This window comes from Herpailurus yagouaroundi, unplaced genomic scaffold, assembly GCF_014898765.1.
Source record: "Herpailurus yagouaroundi ecotype Mexico unplaced genomic scaffold, PumYag 211, whole genome shotgun sequence".
Lineage (NCBI taxonomy): Eukaryota > Metazoa > Chordata > Mammalia > Carnivora > Felidae > Herpailurus > Herpailurus yagouaroundi.
In genome coordinates, this window is record NW_024412442.1 from 8713754 (window position 1) to 8739135 (window position 25382).

A 25382-nucleotide genomic window follows, 5' to 3' on the forward strand; every position below is an offset into this window, starting at 1 on the left:
AGCCACCATGGAAACAGTATGGAGCTTCCACCCAAAATTAAAAATAGAAATACTATGAGATCCAATAATTCCACTAGTGGGTATTTACCGAAAGAAAATAAAAACACTAATTTGAAGGGCGCCTGGGTAGCTCAATCAATTGAGTGTCTGATTTCGGCTCAGGTCATGAACTTGTGGTTCCTGAGTTGGAGCCCCACGTCGGGCTCTTTGCTGACAGCTGGGAGTCCGGAGCCTGCTGGGATTATCTGTCTGTCTGTCTGTCTGTCTGTCTGTCTCTGCCCCTCCATCACTTGTGTTGTCTATCTCAAAAATAAATATTAAAAAAAATTTAAGTTGTTTTGTTTTCAAACAAGAATAATAAAATATTCACTTGCAATTAAAAAAAAAAAAAAAAAAAAAAGCTGTTTCCTGGGACTCGCCCTGGACTGATGGTCAGATTCCTGTGAGCGCCATCACGTTCTCTCAAAGCATCGTTAAAGGATGCTTCCACTGAGTTACCAGAGATTTCGACTTTCAGTCTTCTTTTCCTGGAATTTGATCAGTTTCACTTTCCAGTTCCCTTCCCTTTCACGGAGGCATTGGCTCGGAAGCAGGGAGAAAACATCAGCTGACGCGTCCCCCCCCCTCACGCCCCTTATATAGCTCCTTCAGCAGGGACTTGGGGCACACTCGGGACGTTTCCCAAGAACGGATCAGCTTGGGGGCCAGATTTTCAGAACGGAAGAGGAGCAGGTTGCAGACATGAGGTCAGTGACATAGAAATGCGTAAGCGCCCCTCCCCTGATCTTGAATGCGAATTGTAAACGGAGCTGCTGGGGGCAGGCAGGGTCCTGTGTTGTCCCGCGGCTTTTGGATGAACCGTGCGTTTATCGGTGTGGGCGCTTTTTATTTCCGGGTCTTTTCCCCGGTGTACACACACTGAGGCTTCCGGAGCTTCTAGAACTGCTCCTCTAGCTGGGAGCCCAGAAGAGGGAAGGGCTCAGCACGAGTGTTAGACCCACTCAAGCAGTTTGTGGATTCCAAGTTGGACCTGGGAGGAGTGATGGAATTACTCTTTATGGGCTTTTTTGTTGTTGTTTTCTTTGCAACGACTGAGAGGCTTTTTTTCTTGTCGTTTTAAAAAGAAGCATTTCTTTTCAGCAGATATTATTAAAGATGGAATTGGTAGTACAAACTCCACTCGTGTGTTGAGGAATTTTGCCCTGAAACGTTGGGTCAGTTCAAGGTGGGAAGTGGAAGAAATCATTCTTCCAGATGGGCATTTTTCCATTTCTTATATCAAAACAAAACCAGAAGCATAGAGTGTGTTTCTATGTCTGTGATGAGAGCTGGGGAGCAGCAAACAATTTGCTCTTCAAAACAGAATGACCTAATCTCTTTTTTAGTAACAATCTAATCTCTAGTGATGGAAAGCAGGTCGGTGGCTGCCTGGGACGGTGGAGGGGGCTGGGGCTGGGTAGGAAGCAGAGTGGGGAATCTTTGGGAATGATGTCAATAGTCTGTAGGGAGATGGTGGTGCTCGTTGCTTGTCAAAGCGCAAAACTCATCAAACTCTACACTTAAAATGTGTGCATCTTATTGTATGTAAAGTATAATCTTGGCAAATTTGGGTTTTTGTTGGTTTTTTTGTTAAAGCATGTGAACATGCTTAAGTTCTGCCATTAGAGCCTCAGGAAAGATAGAGTTGAGAGAAGGAGAAGCCATTTTCACTCAAACACCATGGGGAGGGAGGATCCCAGTGACCACACCCTGGGAAAGTCCCCAGGGCTCCTATTTGGGAATGGGCCGGGTAAGAGGAAGTCACTGCCAAGTGCCTCAGGTTACCCTTTGCTATGTAACAGGTTCCAAGTTATATATGTGTCTCCATGAGTGGGGTTAACCAGAAAGCCTGGCCCTGCCCAGCGCCCTGTTAGCCACTTTGCCCCAAGAGGTTTTACAGTGGCCTGTGCTTAGGTGTGTCAGAGTCACTGACTTGAGGAAGTCTGGGGGGCGGGGGTGGTAAGGGGTTCTCTGGACTCTGCTGGACGGGTGCCCACATCAAGTTGCCCTGTTCCCAGAGGCTATATAGGGCCAGGGCCAGGTGGGTCTGCTCCTCCCTGGCAGGGCTAAAAATTGTCAAAGGGGAAAAACCACCTGGGGAAACACCTACTGTCTTCGGGCTGGCTGATGGGCGCCCTCCTCTGCCCCACTCACTGAGGAACTCCGTTGCTGCCCCGTGCACTAAAACTTCTTTTAAAATTGTAACACTAATAGACCAGCGATTGTGAGGGTAACTCTTTCTGCGTGGTCAGCAGTTGGTAGTGCGCTCTGTTGAGGGCTTTCCGTGCGTTATTTCCTATCACCTTCCCAATAGCCCTAGGAAGGAAGAACTGTGATTTTTATCAGCCTCATTTTCTGTTGTTTATGAATATAATTTATTGTCAAATTGACTTACATACAACACCCAGGGCTCCTCCCAACAAGTGCCCTCCTCCACGCCCATCACCCACTTTCCCCTCTCCTCCATCCCCCATCAACCCTCAGTTTGTTCTCTGTATTTAAGAGTCTCTTGTGCTTTGCCTCCCTCCCTCTCTGTAATGATTATTCCCCTTCCCCTCCCCCATGGTCTTCTGTTAAGTTTCTCAAGACCCACATCTTGAGTGGAACACATAAAACATATAAAATCTGTCTTTCTCTGCCTGACTGATTTCACTTAGCACAATACCCTCCAGTTCCATCCATGTTGCTGCAAATGGCATGATTTCATCCTTTCTCATTGCCAAGTAGTATTCCATCGTATGTATAAACCACATCTTTATCCATTCATCAGTTCGTGGACATTTAGGCTCTTTCCATAATTTGGCTATTGTTGGAAGTGCTGTTGTAAACACTGGGGTACATGTGCCCCTATGCATCAGCACTCCTGTATCCCTTGGGTAAATTCCTAGTAGTGCTATGGCTGGGTCATAAGGTAGTTCTATTTTTAATTTTTTGAGGAAACTTCACACTGTTTTCTAGAGTGGCTGCACCAGTTTGCATTCCCACCAAGAAACAGGACAACCTGGAAGAAATGGACAAAATCCTACACACCCACACACTACCAAAATTCAAACAGGAAGAAATAGAAAATTTGAACAGACCCATAACTAGTGAAGAAATTGAATCAGTTATAAAAAGTCTCCCAACAAATAAGAGTCCTGGGCCAGATGGCTTCCCAGGGAAATTCTACCAGACATTTATTTTTTTTTTTATTTTTTTTTTTTAAATTTTTTTTCAACGTTTATTTATTTTTGGGACAGAGAGAGACAGAGCATGAATGGGGGAGGGGCAGAGAGAGAGGGAGACACAGAATCGGAAACAGGCTCCAGGCTCTGAGCCATCAGCCCAGAGCCTGACGCGGGGGCTCGAACTCACAGACCGCGAGATCGTGACCTGGCTGAAGTCAGACGCTTAACCGACTGCGCCACCCAGGCGCCCCTCTACCAGACATTTAAAGCAGAGTTAATACCTATCCTTCTCAAGCTGTTCCAAAAAATAGAAATGGAAAGAAAACTTCCAGACTTAGTCTCACTTTCTAGATGAGGAAAATGAGGCTCAGCAGGCAAGAGAGTAGGTGTCAGAGCAGAGTCATTAGTGAGGTACCAAACTCTAGGGCCGAGCATCTTCTAATTCTGTGGACCAAATCCAAGAGGGTGGAGGGTCTTAATGCTTTTAATTGTGCTCACACTAGAGACAAGGGGCAGGAGTTAAAGGACTGGGCCTTCGAGATCCCTATTTGGAGAATGAGGACCACTCTCTTTGATGGAAGCTCTTGGAGTGCACAAAGCCACACATTAGAGGAAGGTAAAAGCAGACCTCCCCAAGGCATAGTTTCCTACAATTTGGATGGAAGGAAAAAGGAAGATCATTCAGGACCATTTCCTCATGAGGAAATGAGGCTAAATAATGTGATTCCAGAAATATTCCAGACTAGGTCAAAGAGGTAACAGAACTCCAGGTATCTTGTGGTCATTTTCCTCTCTTCTAGATGGTCTGCCTCACTCTTTGATATGCTACATTATCTCTGACAAGTAAGTGGGAAACTGCTTTTCAGAATCCCTCTAGAATAGTGCTTCTCAAAATGTGGGACAGGGGCTCCTCCAGGTACACAATTTCCCTGGTGCTTGTATGAATGCAGATTCCTGAGCCCAAGCCCACACCCAGATTTCAACAGAAGCTCTGAGAATAGGGCCTATATATATATATATATATATATATATATATATATATATATATATATGTATAATGCCTTTTTCCAAACCCCCAGTGTGCGTGGAACCCTGTTCCCGGTGGGAATGACCTCAGCTCTGACAATTAGGTTTCAGTTTCTCCTCAGTGGGAATCCTGATAGCATTGTATTGGTCTCATTGTCCTTTTCTGTTTGATAAAAGCATAGATCTCAGGGCTAGCTGGCATCCTGGTTGGAAGGCCCTTCAGCAGTTGCTTCTGATCCACAAGCAGAAAATAAAATCAGCCTGGACCCCAGCTTTTCAGAATTGAGGGAAATAGCCATCATGAGGTAAATGTTCCCTACTTTTCTGATAGGAAGTTGAGAATTTCCCACAAATCTTCAGCCTTGCATGCAACTTCCTGAAGTATGTTGATGCAGTGCTTGCTTATAGATGAAATACACAATTATCTAATTCGATCATAAAACTCTCTTAGTTTTGTGGCCATTTCTGATTTACAGACACTGAGGGAAGTGCTTCCAGGAGAGCCGGGGGGGGGGGGGGGGGGGGAGGAGAAGAGACTGGCAGGTGGAAAGGGGCAGAGGGCCTGGAGGGCACCACTGTCCCTCAGGAGAGTTCTGGAGGTCCCGGTCCCTCTTTTGTTTCTTTTGTGAAAAGACTAAGTCAGTGAATTTTGTTGTGGTTGTTGTGGGTTATTTCAAAAGTGTGGTTACTTCTCTGCTAATGACTAAGCCAGCACTGCATTTCATAATGAGGTTGCTCTTACCCAAAGTTTGCTCTTTCAGAACTGAGAAATATGGTGAAGGGGCGAAAAACACGCCACCCCAAAATGTGCCGCTTTGGCATGTGGGTTATTTTGAGCCAAAGGCAACTGAGACCCAACAGACTCAAGAAAACGTTTACCTCTCTGTTAACTGCCTGAGAGAATTTAGATACGGGGCCTGACCCCAAAGGGAGCTGTTACCAGAGATAACTTTTTATCCGAGAGACTTGCATGCACGGCAGGGCAAAAGGCTGAGTATCAACCGTCTACACTCATCTTTTTGAGAATTGCTCTCCACCACTTTGAAACTTCAGGACCCAATCCACTACTTAGCTGAAGAAGGCATTTGAGCCTCAACTGCCTGACTGCCTTTGGGCCTCATGCTTTTATGGGGCTCCTACACCTACAAAATTAAAGTTTTCTTCCCTGTTCATCTGTCTTATGTCAACTTAATTATTAGACTAGCCGAAGAACCTAGAACAGTGGAAGGAAATTTTTCTGAGCTGACAATGTCTACCTGACACGCCCTCTTACTGACCTGCTAGGCGCCCCCTGTGGACGACGAACTGTCACAAACTGTAGCAAATGTCCTATGTCACAACTAACCTGAGTGCCCAGTTAGAACGCAAATTAGCAGGCCCTGCATTCTGAAATCCAGATTGAATAGATCAGAAATAAGGCCTAAACTTCATACATATACATATAAAGAGTGTTTCGAGCAACTTTCACAAACATACAAGCTAAATTAGTAAGTGAGGAAGCCATGGCATATGGGGTATTGGTTTTTAAAAAGGGAATTGTATTTTTTATGTTTTTTAATCAGAATTATCTTCAAATGTTTTATTTTGATCTACTCAGTTAATGATGTTAACATTATCATAAATATGTAATTACAGTGACATGTGTAAATATGTGAATTAACATATAAAAATATGTAATAAAAATCCAAAGAGGGGAGTGAGGAACAGAGTGTTTCATGTACCTAAACTACACAGAAGAAAAGGGATAAGAATTGCTAAAGTAATTCTATTCTTTTCTTTCAGCTTTATTGGGGAATAATTGGCACATAAAATTCTAAGATATTTAAAGGATACATCATAGTGATTCAATATACAAACACACTGTGAAAGGGCTCCCTTTTTCCATTAGGTCAGTTATCACCTCACATACTTGTGTTGTTTGTTTGTTTATTTTTGGTGAGAATATTGATGTTCTACTCTCTCCACAAATCCCAATTATATATACAATACCATGTTATTAATTATAATCACTATGTCATACATTAGATCTTCAGACCTTATTTATCTTACATCTGAAAGTTTGTACTTTTGGCAACCTCTACCTATTTCCACACTCCACCCCCCACAACCACTTTTCTACTGTTTCTATGAGTTTGACTTTTTTTCCTTTTTTTTTTTTTTTTTTTTTTTTTTAAGAATCCACAGATAAGTGACATCATGCAGTATTTGTCTTTCTCTGTCTGACTTATTTCACTTAGCAAGATCTCCTCATATTCCTTCCATGTTGATGCAAATGGCAGGATTTCTGTGTTTGTTTGTTTGTTTGTTTGTTTGTTTATGATTGAGTGATGCTGATCAGAAAAGATGCCTGATATGATTTGAGTCTCCTTAAATTTTAAGATTTTTTTTGTGGCCTAACATATGATCTGTCCTAGAGAATGTTCCATGTGCACTTCAGAGGACTGTGTATTTTGTGCTGTTGGATGGAATGTTCTGTAAATGTCTAAGTTCACCCGGCTAAAGTGTTGTTTAAGTTTGATGTTTTCTTATTCATTTTCTGTCTGGATGATCTATCCACTGTTGAAAAGGGATAGAGAAGTCCCTTATTATTACTGTATTACTCTCTATCTCCCTTCAGGTCTATTAATATTTGCTTTATATATTTAGGTGCTGGTGTGTTGGGTGCATGAACATTTATAAACATTATATCCTATTGTTGGATTGACCACTTTGTTGTTAAGTAATGACTTTCTTTCCCTCTTTAACTTGAAGTCTATTTTGTCTAGTATAAGTATAGCTGCCCCTGCTTTCTTTGGCTTTCATGGAATATCTTTTCCATCCCCTCACTTTCATCTATGTGTGTCCTAAAAGCTTAAGGCAGCATGTGTTAGGTCTTCTTTTACATCCATTCAGCCATTCTGTGTCTTTTGATTGGAGAATATAGTCCATTTATATTTAAAGCAATTGTGGATAGTTATAGACTTATAGCCTATAGACTATAGACTATTGCCATCTTGTTCATTGTTTTCTGGCTGTTTTACAATTCCTTTATTTCCTTCCTTTTCTCTTGCTCTCTTTCTTTGTGATTTAATGCTTTTCTGTAGTAGTGGTGTGCTTCTATTCTTTGCTCTTTACCTTTTATGTATCTAGTACAGGTTTTTTCTTTGTGTTTACCATGAGGCTGAAATAAAACATCTTATATTTATAACAGACCATTTTAAGTATATAACTTAAAAGTTTGAATGCATACCTTTTTTACTCCTCCCTCCCCCTACATTTTATGTTTCAGATGTCACAATTTATATCTTTTTAACTTGTCTATACATTAACAGATTATGGTGGTTATAGTTATTTTTTTTTTAAACTTTTGGGGGCGCCTGGGTGGCGCAGTCGGTCAAGCGTCCGACTTCAGCCAGGTCACGATCTCGCGGTCCGGGAGTTCGAGCCCCGCGTCGGACTCTGGGCTGATGGCTCAGAGCCTGGAGCCTGTTTCCGATTCTGTGTCTCCCTCTCTCTCTGCCCCTCCCCCGTTCATGCTCTGTCTCTCTCTGTCCCAAAAATAAATAAACGTTGAAAAAAAAAAAAAACTTTTGTTTTTAATCATTATACTGGATTTATAAGCAATTTACCTATCAAGGCAATAGTGTTTTAAAGCAAATCTCCTGGACTCTAGCTCCAAGTTTCATGTTTCTTCTTATCAAGATATCAGGACTCATGGTCCAATATACTTTTCTCCAAATCTTACTTCAAGGGGGTATCAGGTGTCAAATATATAATCAAATTGGAAATGTACAGAGGAAACCTTATGAAAAGTCAACAGAACTTAATTAAAATATTCAATAAGTCTTATAATCATGAAGCCACTTACACAGTTGGCTCTCTTCCTGAACAAACTGCCCTTTGTTAGCATACATTCCTTAGCATGGCTAGCTCTAGCATTTGGTGAGGTGGTGGTAGGGATGGAGTATCCCTAAGTGTTCCATCTTTGGGCTGTCTCTCAGGTTCAGGAATATAGAGGGAGCTTTTCTACTTGCCCTACACTTCATGAGCCACTGACATCTCCTGAAGCTTATGTATAACAGGATTGGAATGTGTTTCATCTTGGAGAGTTGATGGAATATGTTTCATCTTTATCAATAAGTGCCTAAAATTTTAGTCTGGTAAGATCCCTCTGGTTTACTAATATTTCAGCCTGTGTCATCACCACGGGAAAAAAAGATAGCGAGATAGTGTTATCAAACCGGTGTTATAGCAAAAACAACCAAAGTCACCTGCTATTCTGCAGGCTCACTGAGAAGTTGGATGAATACACTCTATGGCTGATAGAGTGTTCACCTATTATTTCCAGGCACCTATATCTATAGATACATTCTACCGATCTGAAACTCGTGCCTTCCTCCAATGCCCTAATTGGGAAGTCAGCAAAGTTAACGAATGCTGAAACACAGAAATGCCTCTATTACGCCTTAGTTGCATAACAGTTATAAACATATTTGTTCAGTGATCATCTTTACAACTTGCTCTTAATGTTTACTTTCTAATACTTGCTACCTTGAGTTATGATCTGTAGTCCTTCAAACAGGGCAGCTAGAATCACCACATGAAGCCAAACTGGAAAACCCTAGAATGGAGATAAAAGACATTGGCATTGTGGTGCTCTAGCCAGGGACCTAGAGAATGATAAAGATGGCCAGGAATAGAGGCATGCACATAAAAGGGTATCTAGATAGACAGCAACTTCCCCCTTTTTCCTTGTCTTGGGTCAATTGCCTTGCCTCTGTGTCTTTCACTATAAGGCATCTCACATGTGATCACATTGGGTCCAGAAATGGCCTAGATGAGCATTGCTGGAGAGACAGACAGAAACTAGAGCAGCAGCAGTAGTGTGTGGACCGGTGCTGGTCCTTGGGAAAGTACAAATAAAGTCAGTGGCTCCTCAGTGAGCAAAATGTATTTTGACAAGTTAAAGAACTTCCCTTTATTCTCATTATATCTTTCTTATTTCTTCAGGGATAAAAAATGCTTCTTTCTTTTTGTTTTTTAATCCAGTGCTGGCAAGCAGAGGTGGTTGCTGTCTTTTGGAATACATTTTCTCCCATTGTCATGATTTTGCCAAATTTAAGTTGGCAGCCCTATTTGACCCAACTTCTTTATGAAGTTGTGCTGGTCTGTGAAACCCGAAACTATGCACAACAACTGGGTTTAATTATTTCTGGAGGTTCTTAACTATCTTGTGGTGTCAAGAATCTACTGGTAGAAAAGGGGAGCACAAACTCAGTGAAACATCCTCCGAGTCCCAGGCAAAGAGTGATAGGAGAACACTTTGAGAACCTGGTAGTTTATCCAACTGAATAAGGCCAGTGATCTCCCTTGGCATCCTCCATCTACAAAACTCAGATATGTTGATTTTGCTTGTTTGTTCCTCAAAATTAATTCATTCTGTCTGGGGATCTGGCCTGTGACGGGAAAAATGCCCCAATCAGACTGAAAGTGAGCGCCCATGGGTCTGTGTGAGTGACTGTAGGGAGATGGTGAAGATGAAGGGAAAGGGCTCAGTCTCCACAGCACGGTGTAAAACACCCCTGGGCTTCCGTCTCTTTATGTGGCTCCTTCTAACCAGTCTGTGGGCTTCTAGGCCAGAGAGAGCAAGGATAACTGACTTTACTTTGTCTTGGCATCCTTCAAAACTAACAAAGTGACACAAAGGAGTAGCCCTGTAAAGGGTCATTGGATCCACCTTGCCCAGCATGTGAGGACTGAGCCCTGACTTCTAATGGAGCAGGACAAGAGATCCAGGTCTTCTCTCTGCAGTGCTCTCCTCCCACCTGCCCACCTCACCTTGCAGATCTGCCCACACAGTGGGAGGGATGTGCTCCATGGGCTCTTGCACAGAGCACAGCTACAGGCGGGTGAAGCTAGGGAGCGTGAGGAAGGTACCTCCTCTTCTGTCGAGGACAACATAGGGTGTGCATTAGTTAGGGCTCTCCAGACAAACAGGACCACTAGGAGATACATGTATGTCCAGGTAAGCTGCTGGGAGATGTCAGGCCCCACCCACCAAGGCTGGGAAGAGGCAGCAGGCATTTGCTAAAGGCAGTTGTTCCAGGCTCTTCCATGTGTTTGCTGACCAAGAAGTCAACCGTTCGGAGCACCGCAATAGAGGAAACTCGGGCAGCCAACTATGGAGCTCAGACTGCATGAAGAGCTTTTTCTTCAGCTTCTACATGAAGGTTAGGGCAGGATGGACTCCTGGATGGGGGACTCTTGGCTGTCCCACCATCAACTCTGCCCTGAACTGTAGTCATCGGCTTCGCTCAGATCATGAGTAGGTTCAAGTAGTGGACTCACAACGTTTGAACTCAACTATTTTTTCTGTTACTTTGTCCATTTGCCAACAGCTAAAAACAAACTGGATCTTCAGCTTTATCCCCATTTCTTGAAAGGGAAGAGCCTTTATACAACCGGACATATTTTTTTTGGTTTCCCTCACTGAGAATTTTAACCCTCTTTTTTCTTCTTTCTACAACAATTTCTAAACATGCTTATTTTTACCTACTCTTTTCTCTACTTTCAGTAAAATAAAGATTAAAGATTCTTACCTACTGTTGGTTTAAAATATATATGTGTGTATGTATATATTTATATATACATATATACAAAATATATGTGTATATATATTTATAGATATATACCATATTATAAATATATATTACAAATATAGTATTTATATATAGTATACTACACACACATACACACACACACACACACACACACACACACACACACACACACAAAATGAAAGAGATTTATTCTCAGGAATTGGCTCACATGATCATGTAGGCCGAGGACCATAATCACGGGTCACTGTCCACAAGCTGCAGACCCAGGAGAGCCAATGCTGTGATTCCAGTCTGGGCCAAAGGCCTGAGAGCTGGAGGGACAATGCCATAGGCTGAGGTCCAAGTCTGAGGGCCCGAGAACCAGGAAGGCCGATGTACAGGCTCCAGTCTAAGGGGAGGAAAAGACACATGTCCAGCTCACACAGCCAGGCAGACAGAATTCACACTCCCTCTGCCTTCTTGTTGTACTCAGACCCTCACCAGACCGGGTGGTGCCCAGCCAACACTGGGGAAGACAGTCTGCTTTACCCCTGCCTCCTGAGTCAGATGCTGGTCACAGACACACCCAAAACTGACGTTAGACTCGAAGTCTGGGCCTCCCACAGCCCGGGCAGATTGACACACAAACTTAACCTGTAACTGCATCCCAGGGCGCGGTGCCTGGCAGGTGCACATCACAGTGACCGTGTCTATTTTCTCCACAGTGAGGTCAACGAGAATTCTCTGGAAAAAATCCTCCCACAGCTGAAATGCCATTTCACCTGGAACTTACTTAAAAAAGATGGTGTCTCGCGTTATCTAGAAGACAGAGTGTGTAACCAGATTGAATTCGTAAACGCTGAGTTCAAAGCTACAATGTACAACTTTTTGGCCTACGTAAAACACTTAAATGGTCACAACGAGGCCGCCCTGGAGTGCCTACAGCAAGCTGAGGAGCTGGTCCAGCGAGAACACTCTGATCAAGCAGAAATCAGAAGGCTGGTCACCTGGGGAAACTATGCCTGGGTCTACTATCACCTGGGCAGACTCACAGATGCTCAGATGTATGTGGACAAGGTGAAACAAGTATGCGGGAAGTTTTCAAATCCATACAGTATGGAGTGCCCTGAGCTTGACTGTGAAGAAGGGTGGACACTGCTAAAGTGTGGAGGAAAGCACAACGAAAGGGCCAAGGTATGTTTCGAGAAGGCTCTGGAAGAGAAGCCCAACAACCCAGAATTCTCTTCTGGACTGGCCATCGCAACATACCATCTGGATAATAAACCACAGAAGCCATTCTCTGTTGATGATCTGAAGCAGGCCCTTGAGCTGAATCCCGACGATCAGTATGTCAAAGTACTCTTGGCCCTGAAATTGCAGAAGATGAATGAAGAAGCTGAAGGGGAGCGGTTGGTCCTAGAGGCCGTGGAGAACACTCCTTGCCCGGCAGATGTCCTTCTCAATGCAGCCACATTTTACAAAAATAAAGGTGATCTAGACAAAGCTATTGAACTGTTTCTAAGGGCATCGAAATCCATTCCAAACAATGGTTACCTGTATCACCAGATTGCATGCTGCTATAGGGCAAAAGTCAAACAGATTCAGAGTGCAGGAGAATCTGAAGCTGGCAAGAATGGAGAGAAGATTGAAGAACTAAAGAAACATGCTATTGACTATGTGATCAAAGCTATTGAGAAAGGAGTGGATCCACTGTATGCATATTCTGATGTCACCGACCTCCTGGAAAGAGAAGACTGTTTTCAGACAGCTTTCAGTAAGGAGCTCCCCAACACTGGGAGGCTACAACCCCACCAGCACTACTGCGACTTTGAGGGGCATCATGGGAAGTCTGAAGACACTTCTGTCCAACGTGATTTAGAGGGTGTGCCCACAAGCACAAAACCAGCTGAGAAGGGAAAGATGAAGTGCCCACCACAGAATATAGCTGGAAATCAGCTTCCACAAAATGCACCCAATTCTTGGTATCTCCAAGGATTAATCCACAAGCTGAACGGAGAGCTGCTTCAGGCAGCCGAATGTTATGAGAAGGAACTGGGCTACCTCTTAAGGAACAGCCCTACCGGCATAGGCAGCTTTTTCCTGCCATCCCCTGAGCTTGAACAAGGCAGTGAGGAAGCAGGCCGGGGCCCACACAGCCCTGTTCTCAGAGCTCCCCCAACCCTGAGCTGAAACACAGAGGAGGGACGGGAGCACAGTCAGGGAGCGTGGGGTGCTGGTCTCGCTTATTGCTTTAGGGCACATCTGAGGAGTCGTTTCCTCGTGTCTGTCTCCCCTGTGCATATCAGCCACACACACTTCCCTGGTCCGCAGGTCTTATAACAAAATTAGCAGTGGAAACAGTGCTTCAGGCCTGCATGCTGCTGAGTAATTCTCAGTTTGCACTCAGTTCACCGGGTAGCCCCCATTCCTGCCCTTCTTGCCAAGAGTCTTAGCTCGCCGCTGCCTGCTCCCAGGTCTCCCGCCCTGTGCCCCACTGCTATCTAGCCTTCTGGACCCCCTGAAAGACCACCTTTTGACTAATCCTGGAATATTCCTTCTGTCTGACTCTTGGCTTCAGCCATGTATATATATTCCTGATTGTGATACTACAAATAAATACGTATTCTTGATAGTGATGCTACAATAAACCTTAAAATTTTGACTCAGGATAAAGCAGTTGTGTGCTTTGCGTGTGTGACTGAGAGTAATATTAATTCCCAAAGTTTCTCTTCGGGACACTGTCTAGGGACAGTGAGTAACTGCTACAGCCATATCATACTACTGTCAACGTGCCCTTGTTAGCTAACACTCCCCTGTAGCCGGCCTGCCCTCGGCCATGGGAACTATCTCTCTTATTCCAGTCCAGGGGCCCCGGCGGAGTGCAGTGCCCAGCCAGAAGCTTCTGCAGGGTTGCTGTGCACCCAGCAATGCCTGGACAGTTGCCCTCCTGACGGTGTGTGAGAGGTGCCAGTACTAGGCTGGCTATAGAGACAGAGATCTTCACCCGCCCGACGGTATGAAAATATTCAAGTAGTCCCTCCCAGCTGCGGAGACCCACAGGCTTGTGTACCATGCAGCTAAGAGATGTGCCAAGGACCCTGTCCACCTCTCCTCAACCCGTTACAAGGTCTGCGTTCGTATGCTTCTCTAGTGGTATCATCCGTTTGTCTGGGTGGAGAGGAAGATTGTTAGGCACCAGATCCCAGACAAGACAGAGGGACTGGCAATCCCACCTCCTTTATGAGTGGGCAGTCAGAAATTTGACTCTTTCCTTGTACACAAGGGGAGTTCTGGGAAGGTGTTTCATAAGCCACACTGGCTGTAAAAGCAGCAGACTTCAGTGAGGCTGCCCCCCACCCCTGAATTATCTGTTGGCTCCAGCAAGGCTGGGAGAGCCTCCAAGTGCCCAGCAGTGAATTGCTGCCTCCTGGCCAGCCTTGGCCTGGAGCAGCCCATTCCAGAGGGGTTGCTGGGCCCAGGTAAAGAATATTAGCATGGAAACCAACATTGAAAGCGTGGAAGAGCATGGAAGGGTGGCTGGGGGTAAGGTGGAGACTGGCAACAGGTACAGCGCTGGGGTAGGTGAGGAATTGCCCATCTATATGCAAACACACATGCTCAAGGACACAAAGATTTTGAATACTGGTGGCGAAGGAGGACATTGGAAGTTTCTCCAACAGGGGTACCTGGTCCCATCCCCAGAAATCACACACAGCTGATTGACACAAGGATCGTGGCCACCTACCTACCCTGTCCCTCCATGCTCAGGGTCCCATCCACCTTCCAGATGGTGCTAAGGCTCCCAGAATTGCTGTTGATCTGTCCTGACCTACATACCTAGGCTTTGATTTATTTTGCTGCCTGGACAATTTTATGGAAAAGATGCCTCTGCACCCACAATCTACTGTTGTCTGAGGGAACGTCCACAATCTGCACTTCCTTGTGTGTGCCCCTGATCTCACACAGCCCTGCCTCTGGAGACCCAGAGGGAATAAGAAATCGCTGGTTTTTCACAGACATCCACTCCTTACCACCTGGGGCCATACCCAACCCTACCCAACTAGTAACTCGGTGGGGACTTAGAACTTCTCGACCAGTGCCATTTTACCACCTAGGCTGTGGGGCAGGCTTGACTGGTGGCCACATAGCATGTCTTAGCAGATTCTAGGGCTGTCCACAGAAGAGACAATTGGAGGAACGGGAGTCTGTCTCCACAGGGGAAACCATGGACTCCTCCCCTCAGGCTTATCAGCTCCAGGGAAGCATGGACTCTGTCTCCTTTGCTCACAACTATATGCCCATTCCAGCAGTGCCTGGAATGAACTGAGCTCTCAAAAAATTTTGAACACATTGTCTCCATTGACGGCTATGACATTGCCATTACCACCAGCTCAGTGGCTCACTGTGTGAGCTCACCTCTTCTAAAACAACTTCTCTGAATCCTAGGGGAGGGTGCTGGGAAAATAAAAGAATAAGTGTCCCAAACTACAAAACAGTAACAATAAAATCATGGCAGGTTTCTGTACTGGCCTCTGAACTATGTTCTAGGATCTGTGCTAAGCCCATTGCTAGCATCTAAAACCAGTGTGGAAGGTATGAGGCTCAGAAAGGTTTTGGTAACTTGTCCAAGGCCACACAGCTAGAAAGAGGTATCGCTGGGACTCAAGTCCATAGCTGTATGACACCAAGACACTCTGCTCACATGCATTTCTGTACTTTCTCACATGCTGTGTCCTCAGTCTATTGGCACAACCAAGAGGTTTCAGGCTCTACCGTGAGGGTAGACCCCTGACTTGTGTCTCTTCCTATCAGTTCCTCCACTTAATCCAAACCTCCCTCCCCCACACTCCTGTGTGTGATTCCGGAATCTCCTGGCTTTCCATTTTACTCCTCTTTCCCACTGTGTTTTGTAATCCAGTGTCAGATTTTTTTAATTCATCCTGATACGGCAAATTCACAGGACCTTGACAGTGGTAATGCTCCTCAAGCTACCTGCAAAGGAATTTAGAATTATGTCCACGCAGGGCTGCACCAGCCTCTCCAGAACCACCAGCAGCTGACACAGTGAGCTCCATTTTGTAAAAGTTGGGCCTGGACAGCAAGGATCTCTTAAATGCATGGGGAATACTTTCCTTGGACTTTAAGATTTTCCTCTGCAGTCCATTTTGTATTCATTCTCATAGGAAATTGGGAAGGGTGGAGAGAGAGCCACACTCAGCAAGTCTTGGCCTGTCCTTCCTCCCCCTTGCTCCACTAGATGGAGTGACTGTTCCCTAACTGCCTGCTGTATTGTGTTCTCCAATGAGAATTCTAGGAAGTTGGCATCAGAGTCCCCAAGATACCACCTGGGTCCGGTGATTCACTAGAAGGACTCACAGGACGCAACATACAGTCCTATTCATGGATTAGACTTATTACAACAAAAGGATACAACAAAAGCAAAATCAGCACAGGGAAAGAGAGCATGGGGTGAAGGTCAAAGAAACCAGGCACAAATCTCCCAGAGTTCTGTCCCAGTAGAATCAAACAGGATGTGCTTAATTCCTCCAGCATCAAATGTGACACATCTGAAGCTAGTTGGAGCCTCAGCGCCCAAGGGTTGTATCGGGGACCAGCCACACAGGTACCCCCTGCTTAGCACATATCAAAATTCCAGATTCCCAGAAGGAAAGCAGGTGTCGGCATTAACCAGACTGTTTGCACAAACTGTTTAGGCACAGCAAACCAGCCTGATCAGTTAGAGAATGGTGGGAGCATTCCAAAAATCCAAGTTCCCAGATGTCCGCCAAGGACAAACCTTGCAAGCAGGTCTTTCTAAGGATCATAGTCTAAGGCCTGATATGTTAACCCTTTTCTGTACAGTTTATGAGTGCCACCAATGACTCCACAGGCACCAGGCACCCCAGGTATCTATCCCTTTACCCTTCATTCCCAAACAATGCTTTCACCATGTTTCAGTGAGTCAGGGTCCTTCAAGCATGCAGTGAGGGGACCCATGGCCACCCTCAGGTTTGCCCATGTGTTAAAAGGACTCCCAGACTCAGCATGCAGCCATAATTACAGGTAAGTTATATTATAGTGTAAGGGAAGAAAACAAATCTTTTCCCCCTACAGTACTCCCAGGTTCTCCAGCAGGGGCCCTGCAAATTAGACTGACGACAGACTAGCAAGAGAAAAATAGCTGCTTATTAACTGGTATATCCACACACATGGGGGAACTCAGGGATGCATAACTCAAAGGGGTGGAGAGAACTAGAGCTTCTATAGTGCAGGGGAGGAAAAATCTTTCTCCCTCTACCCTCCTATATTCAATGGCTGGGCTCATGAGTCAGTTAGACAAGAGCCAGGTTAGTAAGAGAAAAAATAGGTTTAATTACATACATACACACAGGAGTTCACAAGGAAAACATGGCTTCCAGAGGTGCCAGATGACTGAGGCTTATAAACCATCATGCAGGGTTGATAAGTCATTGGCAGACCTAATTCCCTTCAGCTCATATTCAAACCTGACATAATGAATTTGCTGACATCATGTCAATGAATTTTTCCTTTTATTAAATTTTTTTAATGCTTATTTATTCTTTTTTGAGAGAGACAGAGAGACAGAGCATGAGTGGGGAAGGGGCAGAGAGAGGGAGACACAGAATCCGAAGCAGGCTCCAGGCTCTGAGCCGTCAGCACAGATCCTGATGTGGGGCTTGAACTCATGGACCATGAGATCATGACCTGAGAGGAAGTCAGACACTTTACCGACTGAGCCACCCAGGCGTCCCATCAATGAAGTTTTCTTAGACTTCATGGCCTCTAAGACTTCTGTCTCCATGAACATGTGGAGCCCAGAGGGGACAGAGGTCACTGAAGTGGGATGCTGTAGGGGCTGCACCAAGCACAGGACAGCCTGGAATGATGTTGACAATGCTGAACTTTACCTGAGCCCTGTGCTTCTAGACAAAAGCCACGGTCAAAAAATCTGCCCACCCCCAACTTTGGTGTCTGAGAATGTGGGGAGTTTAGCTAAGCTACTCCATGTTATTGCTGTCTCGGTATCCATTTTGTTTGGCCAAGGAGCCTGAGTGGGGCGTTGAACTAACATTAGTCTTCGTGTGCAAGTACACGCCCTAGATAGCAGCCTACAGAATTACAAGCAAATGTAGGTTCCTGATATGATATCTCCCAGCAGCCTGTCTGAGCAACAACCTTCCTGGCCTCCCAGGGCCTTCCCCTTCTGCCCTCCTCCCCTTAGAGAAGCCCCTGTGGAGCTGACCGAAACCCCACTCTTTTGAGTTTGAAGGGACCATTCCGAACCTACGCCCAGAACCCCAAAGCATTTCACTCACAGCCCATGATAAACGCTTCCTCTCTGCCTGCAGCCTGCCTTGACATCCCTATCATGTGGCATCAGGACCTGTGAGGAATAAACCTGTCCAGTTCAACTTCTCTTGTGGTCGTCTGTGAAACTGCAGAGAAACACCCTTTTCCGTATTACTTAGATAAAACTCGGGATGGGACCCCTGTGTCCCTCTGTTGAGGCCACAGACTCTCCAGATTCTCATTCTGCTTCTCCTAAATGATCATCTGAATTATGTGTTCCCATGATCAATCAGAACAAAGTGCCTGTACATTTAATCAGACTGACTAGATGTTTATCAATTTTGTTAATTCTTCCAAAGAACCAGCTCCTGGTTTCATTGATCTGTTCTACTGGGGTATTTCCATTTTTGTTTTGTTTTGTTTTGGTTTTGATAGCTTTGATTTCGGCTCTAATCTTTATTATTTCCCTTCTTCTGCTGGTTTTGGGTTTTACTTGCTGTTCTTTTTCCAGCTCTTTAACGCGTAAGGTTCGATTGTGTATCTGAGACCTTTCTTCTTTCTTTAGGAAGGTCTGCATTGCTATATACTTCCCTCTTATGACCGCCTTTGCTGCGTCCCAGAGGTCTGGGGCTGTGGCGTTATCATTTTCATTGGCTTCCAGGTACTTTTTAATTTCCTCTTTAACTTCTTGGTTAAGCCATTAATTCTTTAGTAGGATGTTCTTTAATCTCCAAGTATTTGTTGTCTTTCCAAATTTTTTTATTACGATTCATTTAGAGTTTTGCTATGAAACCCTTTATTGTGGTCTGAAAATATGCACGGTATGATCTCAGTCTGTTTGTACCTTTTGAGGGCTGATTTGTATCCCAGTATGTGATCTATTCTAGAAAATGTTCCATATACACATGAGAAGAATGTGTATTCTGCTGCTTTAGGATGAAATGTTCTGAATATATCTGTTAAGTCCATCCGGTCCAGTGTGTCATTCAAAGCCATTGCTTCCTTGTTGATTTTCTGCTTAGATGTTCTGCCCACTGCTGTAAGTCAAAATGCCTATAAACTTAACTTGGCCAAATCTCTCTCTCTTTCCCCACGAGACCCTTAAATTTGACTCGCCCCCAAGGCTAAACAAGTATTGGAAGGCCAGACAATCCCTCTCAAAGCTTAGCTAACAACAAGGGAAGAGATTTCCTGATCTCTCCACCCTCTCCCTTCTTCCCTGACACCCAGTTTCTAGAAGTTTCTAGAACACCCAGTTTCTAGCCTTGTTTGCACCTCTATGTAAAGGAAAAGCCCTCTTCTGACTAAACCTTTCAGACATTAGCAGATCTTAAGATCAGAACTGTCTCCCTTCCTTATTGCAAGTCTTCTTCTTCTTTTTTTTTTTTTTCACTTAATAAACTCAATTTCTTAGAGCCCTTTTGGGCATATAGAAAAATGTGCAGGAAGTACAGAGTTCTAATATACCTCCCTCCTCCACACCCTCACCCCTCCTACGGTTTCCCCTATTATCAACACTTTGCATTTGTGTGTATATTAGCTCCAACTGATGAACCAGTATTGATACTTTATTCCTAACTGAAGCCCACAGTTTACATTAGGGCTCACTCTTTGTATTGAGCACAACATCACCCATCTACCATTGCTCTATCATCAAAAGAATTACATCGCCCTAAAAACGCCCTGTGCTCCAACAATACCACTTCCCCTAAAGCCTTGGCAAACACTGATCTTTTTACTATTCCTATCGTTTGGTTCTTTCCACAATGTCATGAAGTTGGATGTACAGGGTATAGCCTTTTTAGGATGCTTCTTTCACATAGCAATGTGCATTTAATGTTCCTTCATGTCCTTTAGCTTAAGAGCTCATTTGTTTTCACTGATGAATAGCATTCCATTCTGTGGCTGTACCACAGTTTGTTTATTCCCTCACCTGCCGAAGAACATCTTGATTACTTCTAATTTTTGGCACCAATAGGAGTACCAAATAAGCCAACTCACTGAGAGGAAGTGGGTATAATCCAGCTCTGCACCTCTGCTTCTTTGAGTCCGATCCCCAGGTGGTATCTTGCCTGTCCTAGGAAAAGTGAGGGGCTAGATCTCACCTACAGACCATGGAACAACTGATGACGTTCAGGGGGTATAAGTGCCAAGCCACCTGAAACAAACTCATGCCTGACCGGACGGTAAGGGCAGAATCCACACAGCGAGGCCCCTGTCACGTAAAATGTCCCATTTCCAGAGTCCCAATCTGGTGGTCAGCTGGCACTTTCACAGTTACATATTCCTCTTATCTGCTTCTGCACGTTTACTGCGACTTGAGATACAAGTGCTGGTTTAGCGATCCTTCTGGAAGCCTTAGCATGTGCAGCTAGCATCACTGCACCTTTGCATAAGTAGCCTCAAAACCGCCAGGGCCTGGCCTGGCCACTGCATATCTTCTTAGGAGTATTCTCTAAGTGGGGAGCCAGCAGGACTATGATTCTTCAAAATACTTCAGCTGAAAGATTAAGAGTTAACCCAAGAAGGTGTTTTCAAGAAGAGAGAAAGAATCCTTCCTCTGTGATTATAAAGCAACCAACATCTACTGCTTTTGTTAAAATTAAATGCTCATGGATCTGTCTCCCACCTAGATGGCAAGTCAACTGAGAAGAGGAAATCTGTCATATCCATGTCCCAACAGAGTGCCTGACATGTAACTAATGGTCATTCATGGCTTGCAGACTTTAGAAATGGGTAAGGAAGAAGCTCATGGCAACGAAGGCCGCCTTGGACATGCCAACAGCTCTGGGCTGAAGCAATAATATAGAAGCTCTCTGAACAGAAAGAAAGAGACCCACACAGCCCGACACTATCAGCAAGGCCCCGGTGCTGCTGGACAGCGCCCCACAGCCAGGACCCTGTTCCCCTGTCCCACATGCACATTACATCAACATCAGACAAGGCCACCCTGACACCATGAGAGACCAAAACAAAAACAAGGCCACTCCATAAAACATGTCTGAACACAGACAAAAAAGATGAATGCTTTCCAGATGGGTCCTACACTGACCCAACACCAGGTGAAGTTCTCCCCACATTTCCTCTGACAGCATTAGTGGTGCACTGCAACGTTGAGGAGAGAAGGATTTTGCAGTGCTGAGGGTGGGGCTAAAATTGTTTTGACATTAGCAGAATTAATCCCTTTAAGGTTGCCTTTTAGACTACATGTAACCTACCTGTTGGCGCCATAAAGCGATGAGCATTTCCTCAGGGTTTTTAGACCAACCTGCTCTCTGTCCTAATGACGCGACCACAGAACCCAGGGAGGCAACAGATAGGGGGAGGCAAGGACACTGGAAGGTATCATTTGACCATTCAAGTGCTGGCTCCATTCCTATTAGACTGAATTCTCCTAAAAATACAAATAATTGTTGTCTACTTTTTACAGTGACGAATCAAACGGGAATCCCATTGAAGATAGCCTGCTTCAGCTGAGATGCCACTTCACCTGGGAGCTGCTAGTTGAAGACACTGAGATGCCCGATTTAGAGAACAGGATCTTGGATGAAATTGAGTTCCTAGACACCAAATACAACGCGGGCATACACAACCTGCTGGCCTATGTCCGACACCTGAAAGGCCAGACTCGGGAGGCCCTGGGGAGCCTGAAGGAAGCCGAAGACCTGATCCAGCAGGAACACGGCGACCGATCGGCTGTGAGAAGCCTGGTCACCTGGGGCAACTACGCCTGGCTGTATCACCACATGGGCAGGCTGGCGGAGGCCCAGACTTACCTGCACAGGGTGGCGAACACTTGTGAGAAGTTTGCAGCCCCCTCCTGCTACAGGCTGGAGTGTCCTCAGATGGACTGTGAGGAAGGGTGGGCCTTGCTGAAGTGTGGAGGAAAGAACTATGAGCGGGCCAAGGCCTGCTTCGAAAAGGCTCTGGCAGCGGAGCCTGAGAACCCTGAATTCAGCACTGGGTATGCCATCACCATCTATCGCCTGGACGGCTTCAACAAAGCGACCCAGGTCAGCGACGCATTTTGTCTGCAGCCTCTAAAAGAGGCCATCAGGCTAAACCCAGAAGACGCGTATATCAAGGCTCTGCTCGCCCTGAAGCTTCAGGACGTGGGCCAAGAAGCCGAAGGAGAAAAGTACGTCGAAGAGGCACTGACCAACATGTCCTCGCAGACCTACGTCTTTCGATACGCGGCCAAGTTTTACCGCAGGAAAGGCGCTCTGGATAAAGCTCTTCAGCTCTTAAAGAGGGCCCTGCGGGCCACGCCCTCCTCCGCTTTCCTGCATCACCAGATGGGGCTTTGTTACAAGGCACGCATGATCCAAATCAAGAGAGCGGCAAACTGGCAGCCCAGAGGACAGGATAGAGACAATGTCCACAGATTGGTTCACTTGGCTATATGTGAAATTCAAAAGACTCTGATGCTAAGGCCCACATTTGAGTTGGCTTATGTTGAACTGGCTTACATGTATGCAGAAATAGGCCAACACACAAAGGCTGAGGACGCCTTTCAGAAAGTGTTGCACATGAAGAACATCAATGATCATCTGCAACAAGAGATTCATTACTGCTATGGCCATTTCCAAGAACTTCACAAGATATCTGTGGATAAAGCAATCACCCATTATTTAAAAGGTCTCAAAATAAGAAGCATCTCCCGCACCAGGGAAAAAATTCTCAGCGCCCTAGAGAAGTTAGCTAAAAGACATATTCATCAGAATGTACGTGTGGTGGAAAGTTTCAGCATCCTTGGGCTCATCCACAAATTGAAAGGGGAAGTGAGTGAGGCCCTGGTGTGTTATGAGAAGGCTCTCAGGCTGGCTGCTGACTCCAACGCCATGGTCTGAAACAGAGGTCACCATTACTTGTTTAATGTCATAACTAAATATAGCCAACACCTTCCTGATCACTGCTTTCAGGAACATGTGACATGCTGAAATACAAGAGTTGATACAACACAGGCTGTGCTGCCTGCTGAGCACCCCCCCACACACACCATTTTCTTTCCCCTCCTGTCAATGTGTAACACATCCCTGTACTCATTGGCCAAGGTCGGTTGATGCTTTTGGGGGCACCTATCACCTGCTAGGCCAACGGAAGCTCTTTTCCCTATGGCTTTGCATGGGGAAAGGGTGCATGGGTGGCTTCCATCCTCCATCTGCCTGGTCTCCGAAACAGAGCAGTCTTAAACAGGGAAGATTTCAGCCCCTCCTGGGCCCAGCACACCGGTCACACACCAGTGTAGCTCTGTGCACACACCCCTGTCTCTGCAGGAGCACACACACAGGACGTCCGTGCCTTGGTCCAAAGACACTTCCGCTGGTTGGCTCACACACTCAAAGCATGAATTCCTGGAGACAGTCATCCTGAGCCAAGAGCATGGGCTGCTCATATACACATGCACCATGTGTATCTCTCTCCACACACACTGATTCTGGAGCTCACACAGGCCCATTCCTGCGGACTTGTGCACATACACATTCTGTATTTGGAAAATTCCTGACACTGTAACCCAGTCAGAAGTTTAAAAAAAAAAAAATTAAAAAAAAAAAAAAAGATTTACTTTTCATGTGGCCAGGCGTGCCGACCTACAAGATCTAAAAGCAAAGCAAATGAGCAAAGATGAAAGAGAAAAGAGAAGGGACTTCAGGAGGTCACTAGAGTGTTCCAGTCCCGGTGTCCATCTCCCAAAGCCTTCCCACAGCCAAGAACTGCTGGCCAGGAAGCCAAGTCTATAACCTCATAAGAAACTCAAACATTTCGGGACACATTTGTCCAGCTGCTGGCAATCGCAAAGAATCTGTGCATTCCAAACACGTCGCTGGACGTGTACTCACCCCTAAGAAAAATTAAAATGTACTGGGGAAAGACAAATAAAGGAAAATCCCGTTTAGGAGGTGCAAGCCAAAAGTGACAAATACATTAATGCAGTTTTTAGGTGCTGGCCCTTGGGGTACATCATATAATCTTCTTTTTCCCTAAGATATTTTCTCCAAAAGCATTCAGTAAAGTTAGAAACTTGGTAAGCTAACAAAGTCTTTGAGTGAGTTTTATTAGTGAGGTTTTTAAAAGGTATATATTCCAGGGGCACCTGGATGGCTCAATCGGCTAAGCATCCGACTTCTGCTCAGGTCATGATATTAGGCTCATGGGTTCAGGCCCCGCATCCAGCTCTGTGCTGACAGCTGGGAACCTGCTTCGGATTCTGTGTCTCCCTTTCTGCCCCTCCCCTGCTTGCACTGTCTCTCTCTCTTTCTCAAAAATAAACGTTAAAAAAAATTCTTTTTTAAAAAAAAAGATGTGTATTCTTGGGGCACCTGGGTGGCTCAGTCAGTTAAGCATCCAACTCTGGATTTCAATTCAGGTCATGATCCATCGGTTTGTGAGTTCAAGCCCCGCATCAGTCTCCGTGCTGACAACGCAGAGCCTGCTTGGGATTCTTTCTTCCTCCTTTTCTTTCTCCCTCCCCGGCTCAAGCGCATGCTCTCTCTCAAAATAAATAAGTAAACTTAAGAAAAACATGTATTCTATGTTTGGATGGAAGTAGAAAAACACAGAAGTGACTTCTATAAGCAACAGAAGGTCTGAGGCAGAAGCTTCGGGAATATAAACACTACCAAGAATTTTTTCAAGTATTGGGTAGGGCTTTACTTTTGCAGGCCACGGAATTGTAAGGTAGGTTTTTCCCTGAGGGCTGGAACTGACCTATGGGGCGGAGGGTGGCGGTCACTCAGATGATACCCGGGGAAAACAATTAATAGCAATAATTAGCACCAAAATTACTGCCCTTTCCAATTTTGTCGCTCCTAAACCAAGAATGGATTTATTATATTGAAGCAACAAAAAAAACCTACTGGGGCAGGAATACTGTCTTTTTCTTGTAAACAAGATGTGACTGAAATCATCACAGTATGCATGCCGACACGTTTCATCAGCGAATTGCCTTCTTACACAACAAAAACTAAGGTAAATAAATGGATGGAGACTTGATGGATGAATAGATTTGCAGTTAAGCAAATGTGTAAAATGTTACTGTAGGATCTAGGTAGTTGAGTATATTAGTGTTCATTGTAAAATCCTCTCAACTTTTCTCTGATGTTCAGGACAAAACTGTCAGGATAAAAAGGTCAAATAGCCGTATCTGAAAGGTAAACCAAAATGAGGCAAATGAGCCAAAATATATACGGGCTAGAAGATAAAACCACACAGGATGAGAAAATATTCTAAGTGATTTGTTTGAAGCACCAGGTATCTATGT

General features: G+C 45.0%; 3 protein-coding genes across 4 annotated transcripts in view; all 3 read left to right on the forward strand.

Moving 5' to 3' along the window:
• The first annotated feature begins 634 nt into the window (after positions 1 to 634).
• Positions 635 to 13479, forward strand: IFIT3 (interferon induced protein with tetratricopeptide repeats 3). Of its 2 annotated transcripts, XM_040454290.1 has the most exons (3): positions 678 to 746; positions 4410 to 4537; positions 11536 to 13479. In XM_040454290.1, the coding sequence occupies exons 2-3, from the start codon at positions 4533 to 4535 to the stop codon at positions 12998 to 13000; spliced, it is 1470 nt and encodes a 489-aa protein (XP_040310224.1). In that variant the 5' UTR covers positions 678 to 746; positions 4410 to 4532; the 3' UTR covers positions 13001 to 13479. The 2 variants fall into 2 exon arrangements, with proteins under 2 accessions (XP_040310223.1, XP_040310224.1); XM_040454289.1 differs by lacking the exon at positions 4410 to 4537 and having other exon boundaries at positions 635 to 746.
• On the forward strand, positions 647 to 24155 carry LOC121016597 (interferon-induced protein with tetratricopeptide repeats 1B-like). Its single transcript, XM_040454291.1, has 2 exons — positions 647 to 746; positions 21552 to 24155. The coding sequence occupies exons 1-2, from the start codon at positions 742 to 744 to the stop codon at positions 22969 to 22971; spliced, it is 1425 nt and encodes a 474-aa protein (XP_040310225.1). The 5' UTR covers positions 647 to 741; the 3' UTR covers positions 22972 to 24155.
• LOC121016598 (interferon-induced protein with tetratricopeptide repeats 1-like) overlaps positions 649 to 25382 on the forward strand; it is a 41094-nt gene continuing 16360 nt past the window's right edge. The window contains exon 1 of the mRNA XM_040454293.1: positions 649 to 746. Within this exon, the coding sequence (XP_040310227.1) occupies positions 742 to 746 (5 nt within the window). The 5' untranslated portion in view covers positions 649 to 741. The remainder of the gene's footprint in view (positions 747 to 25382) is intronic.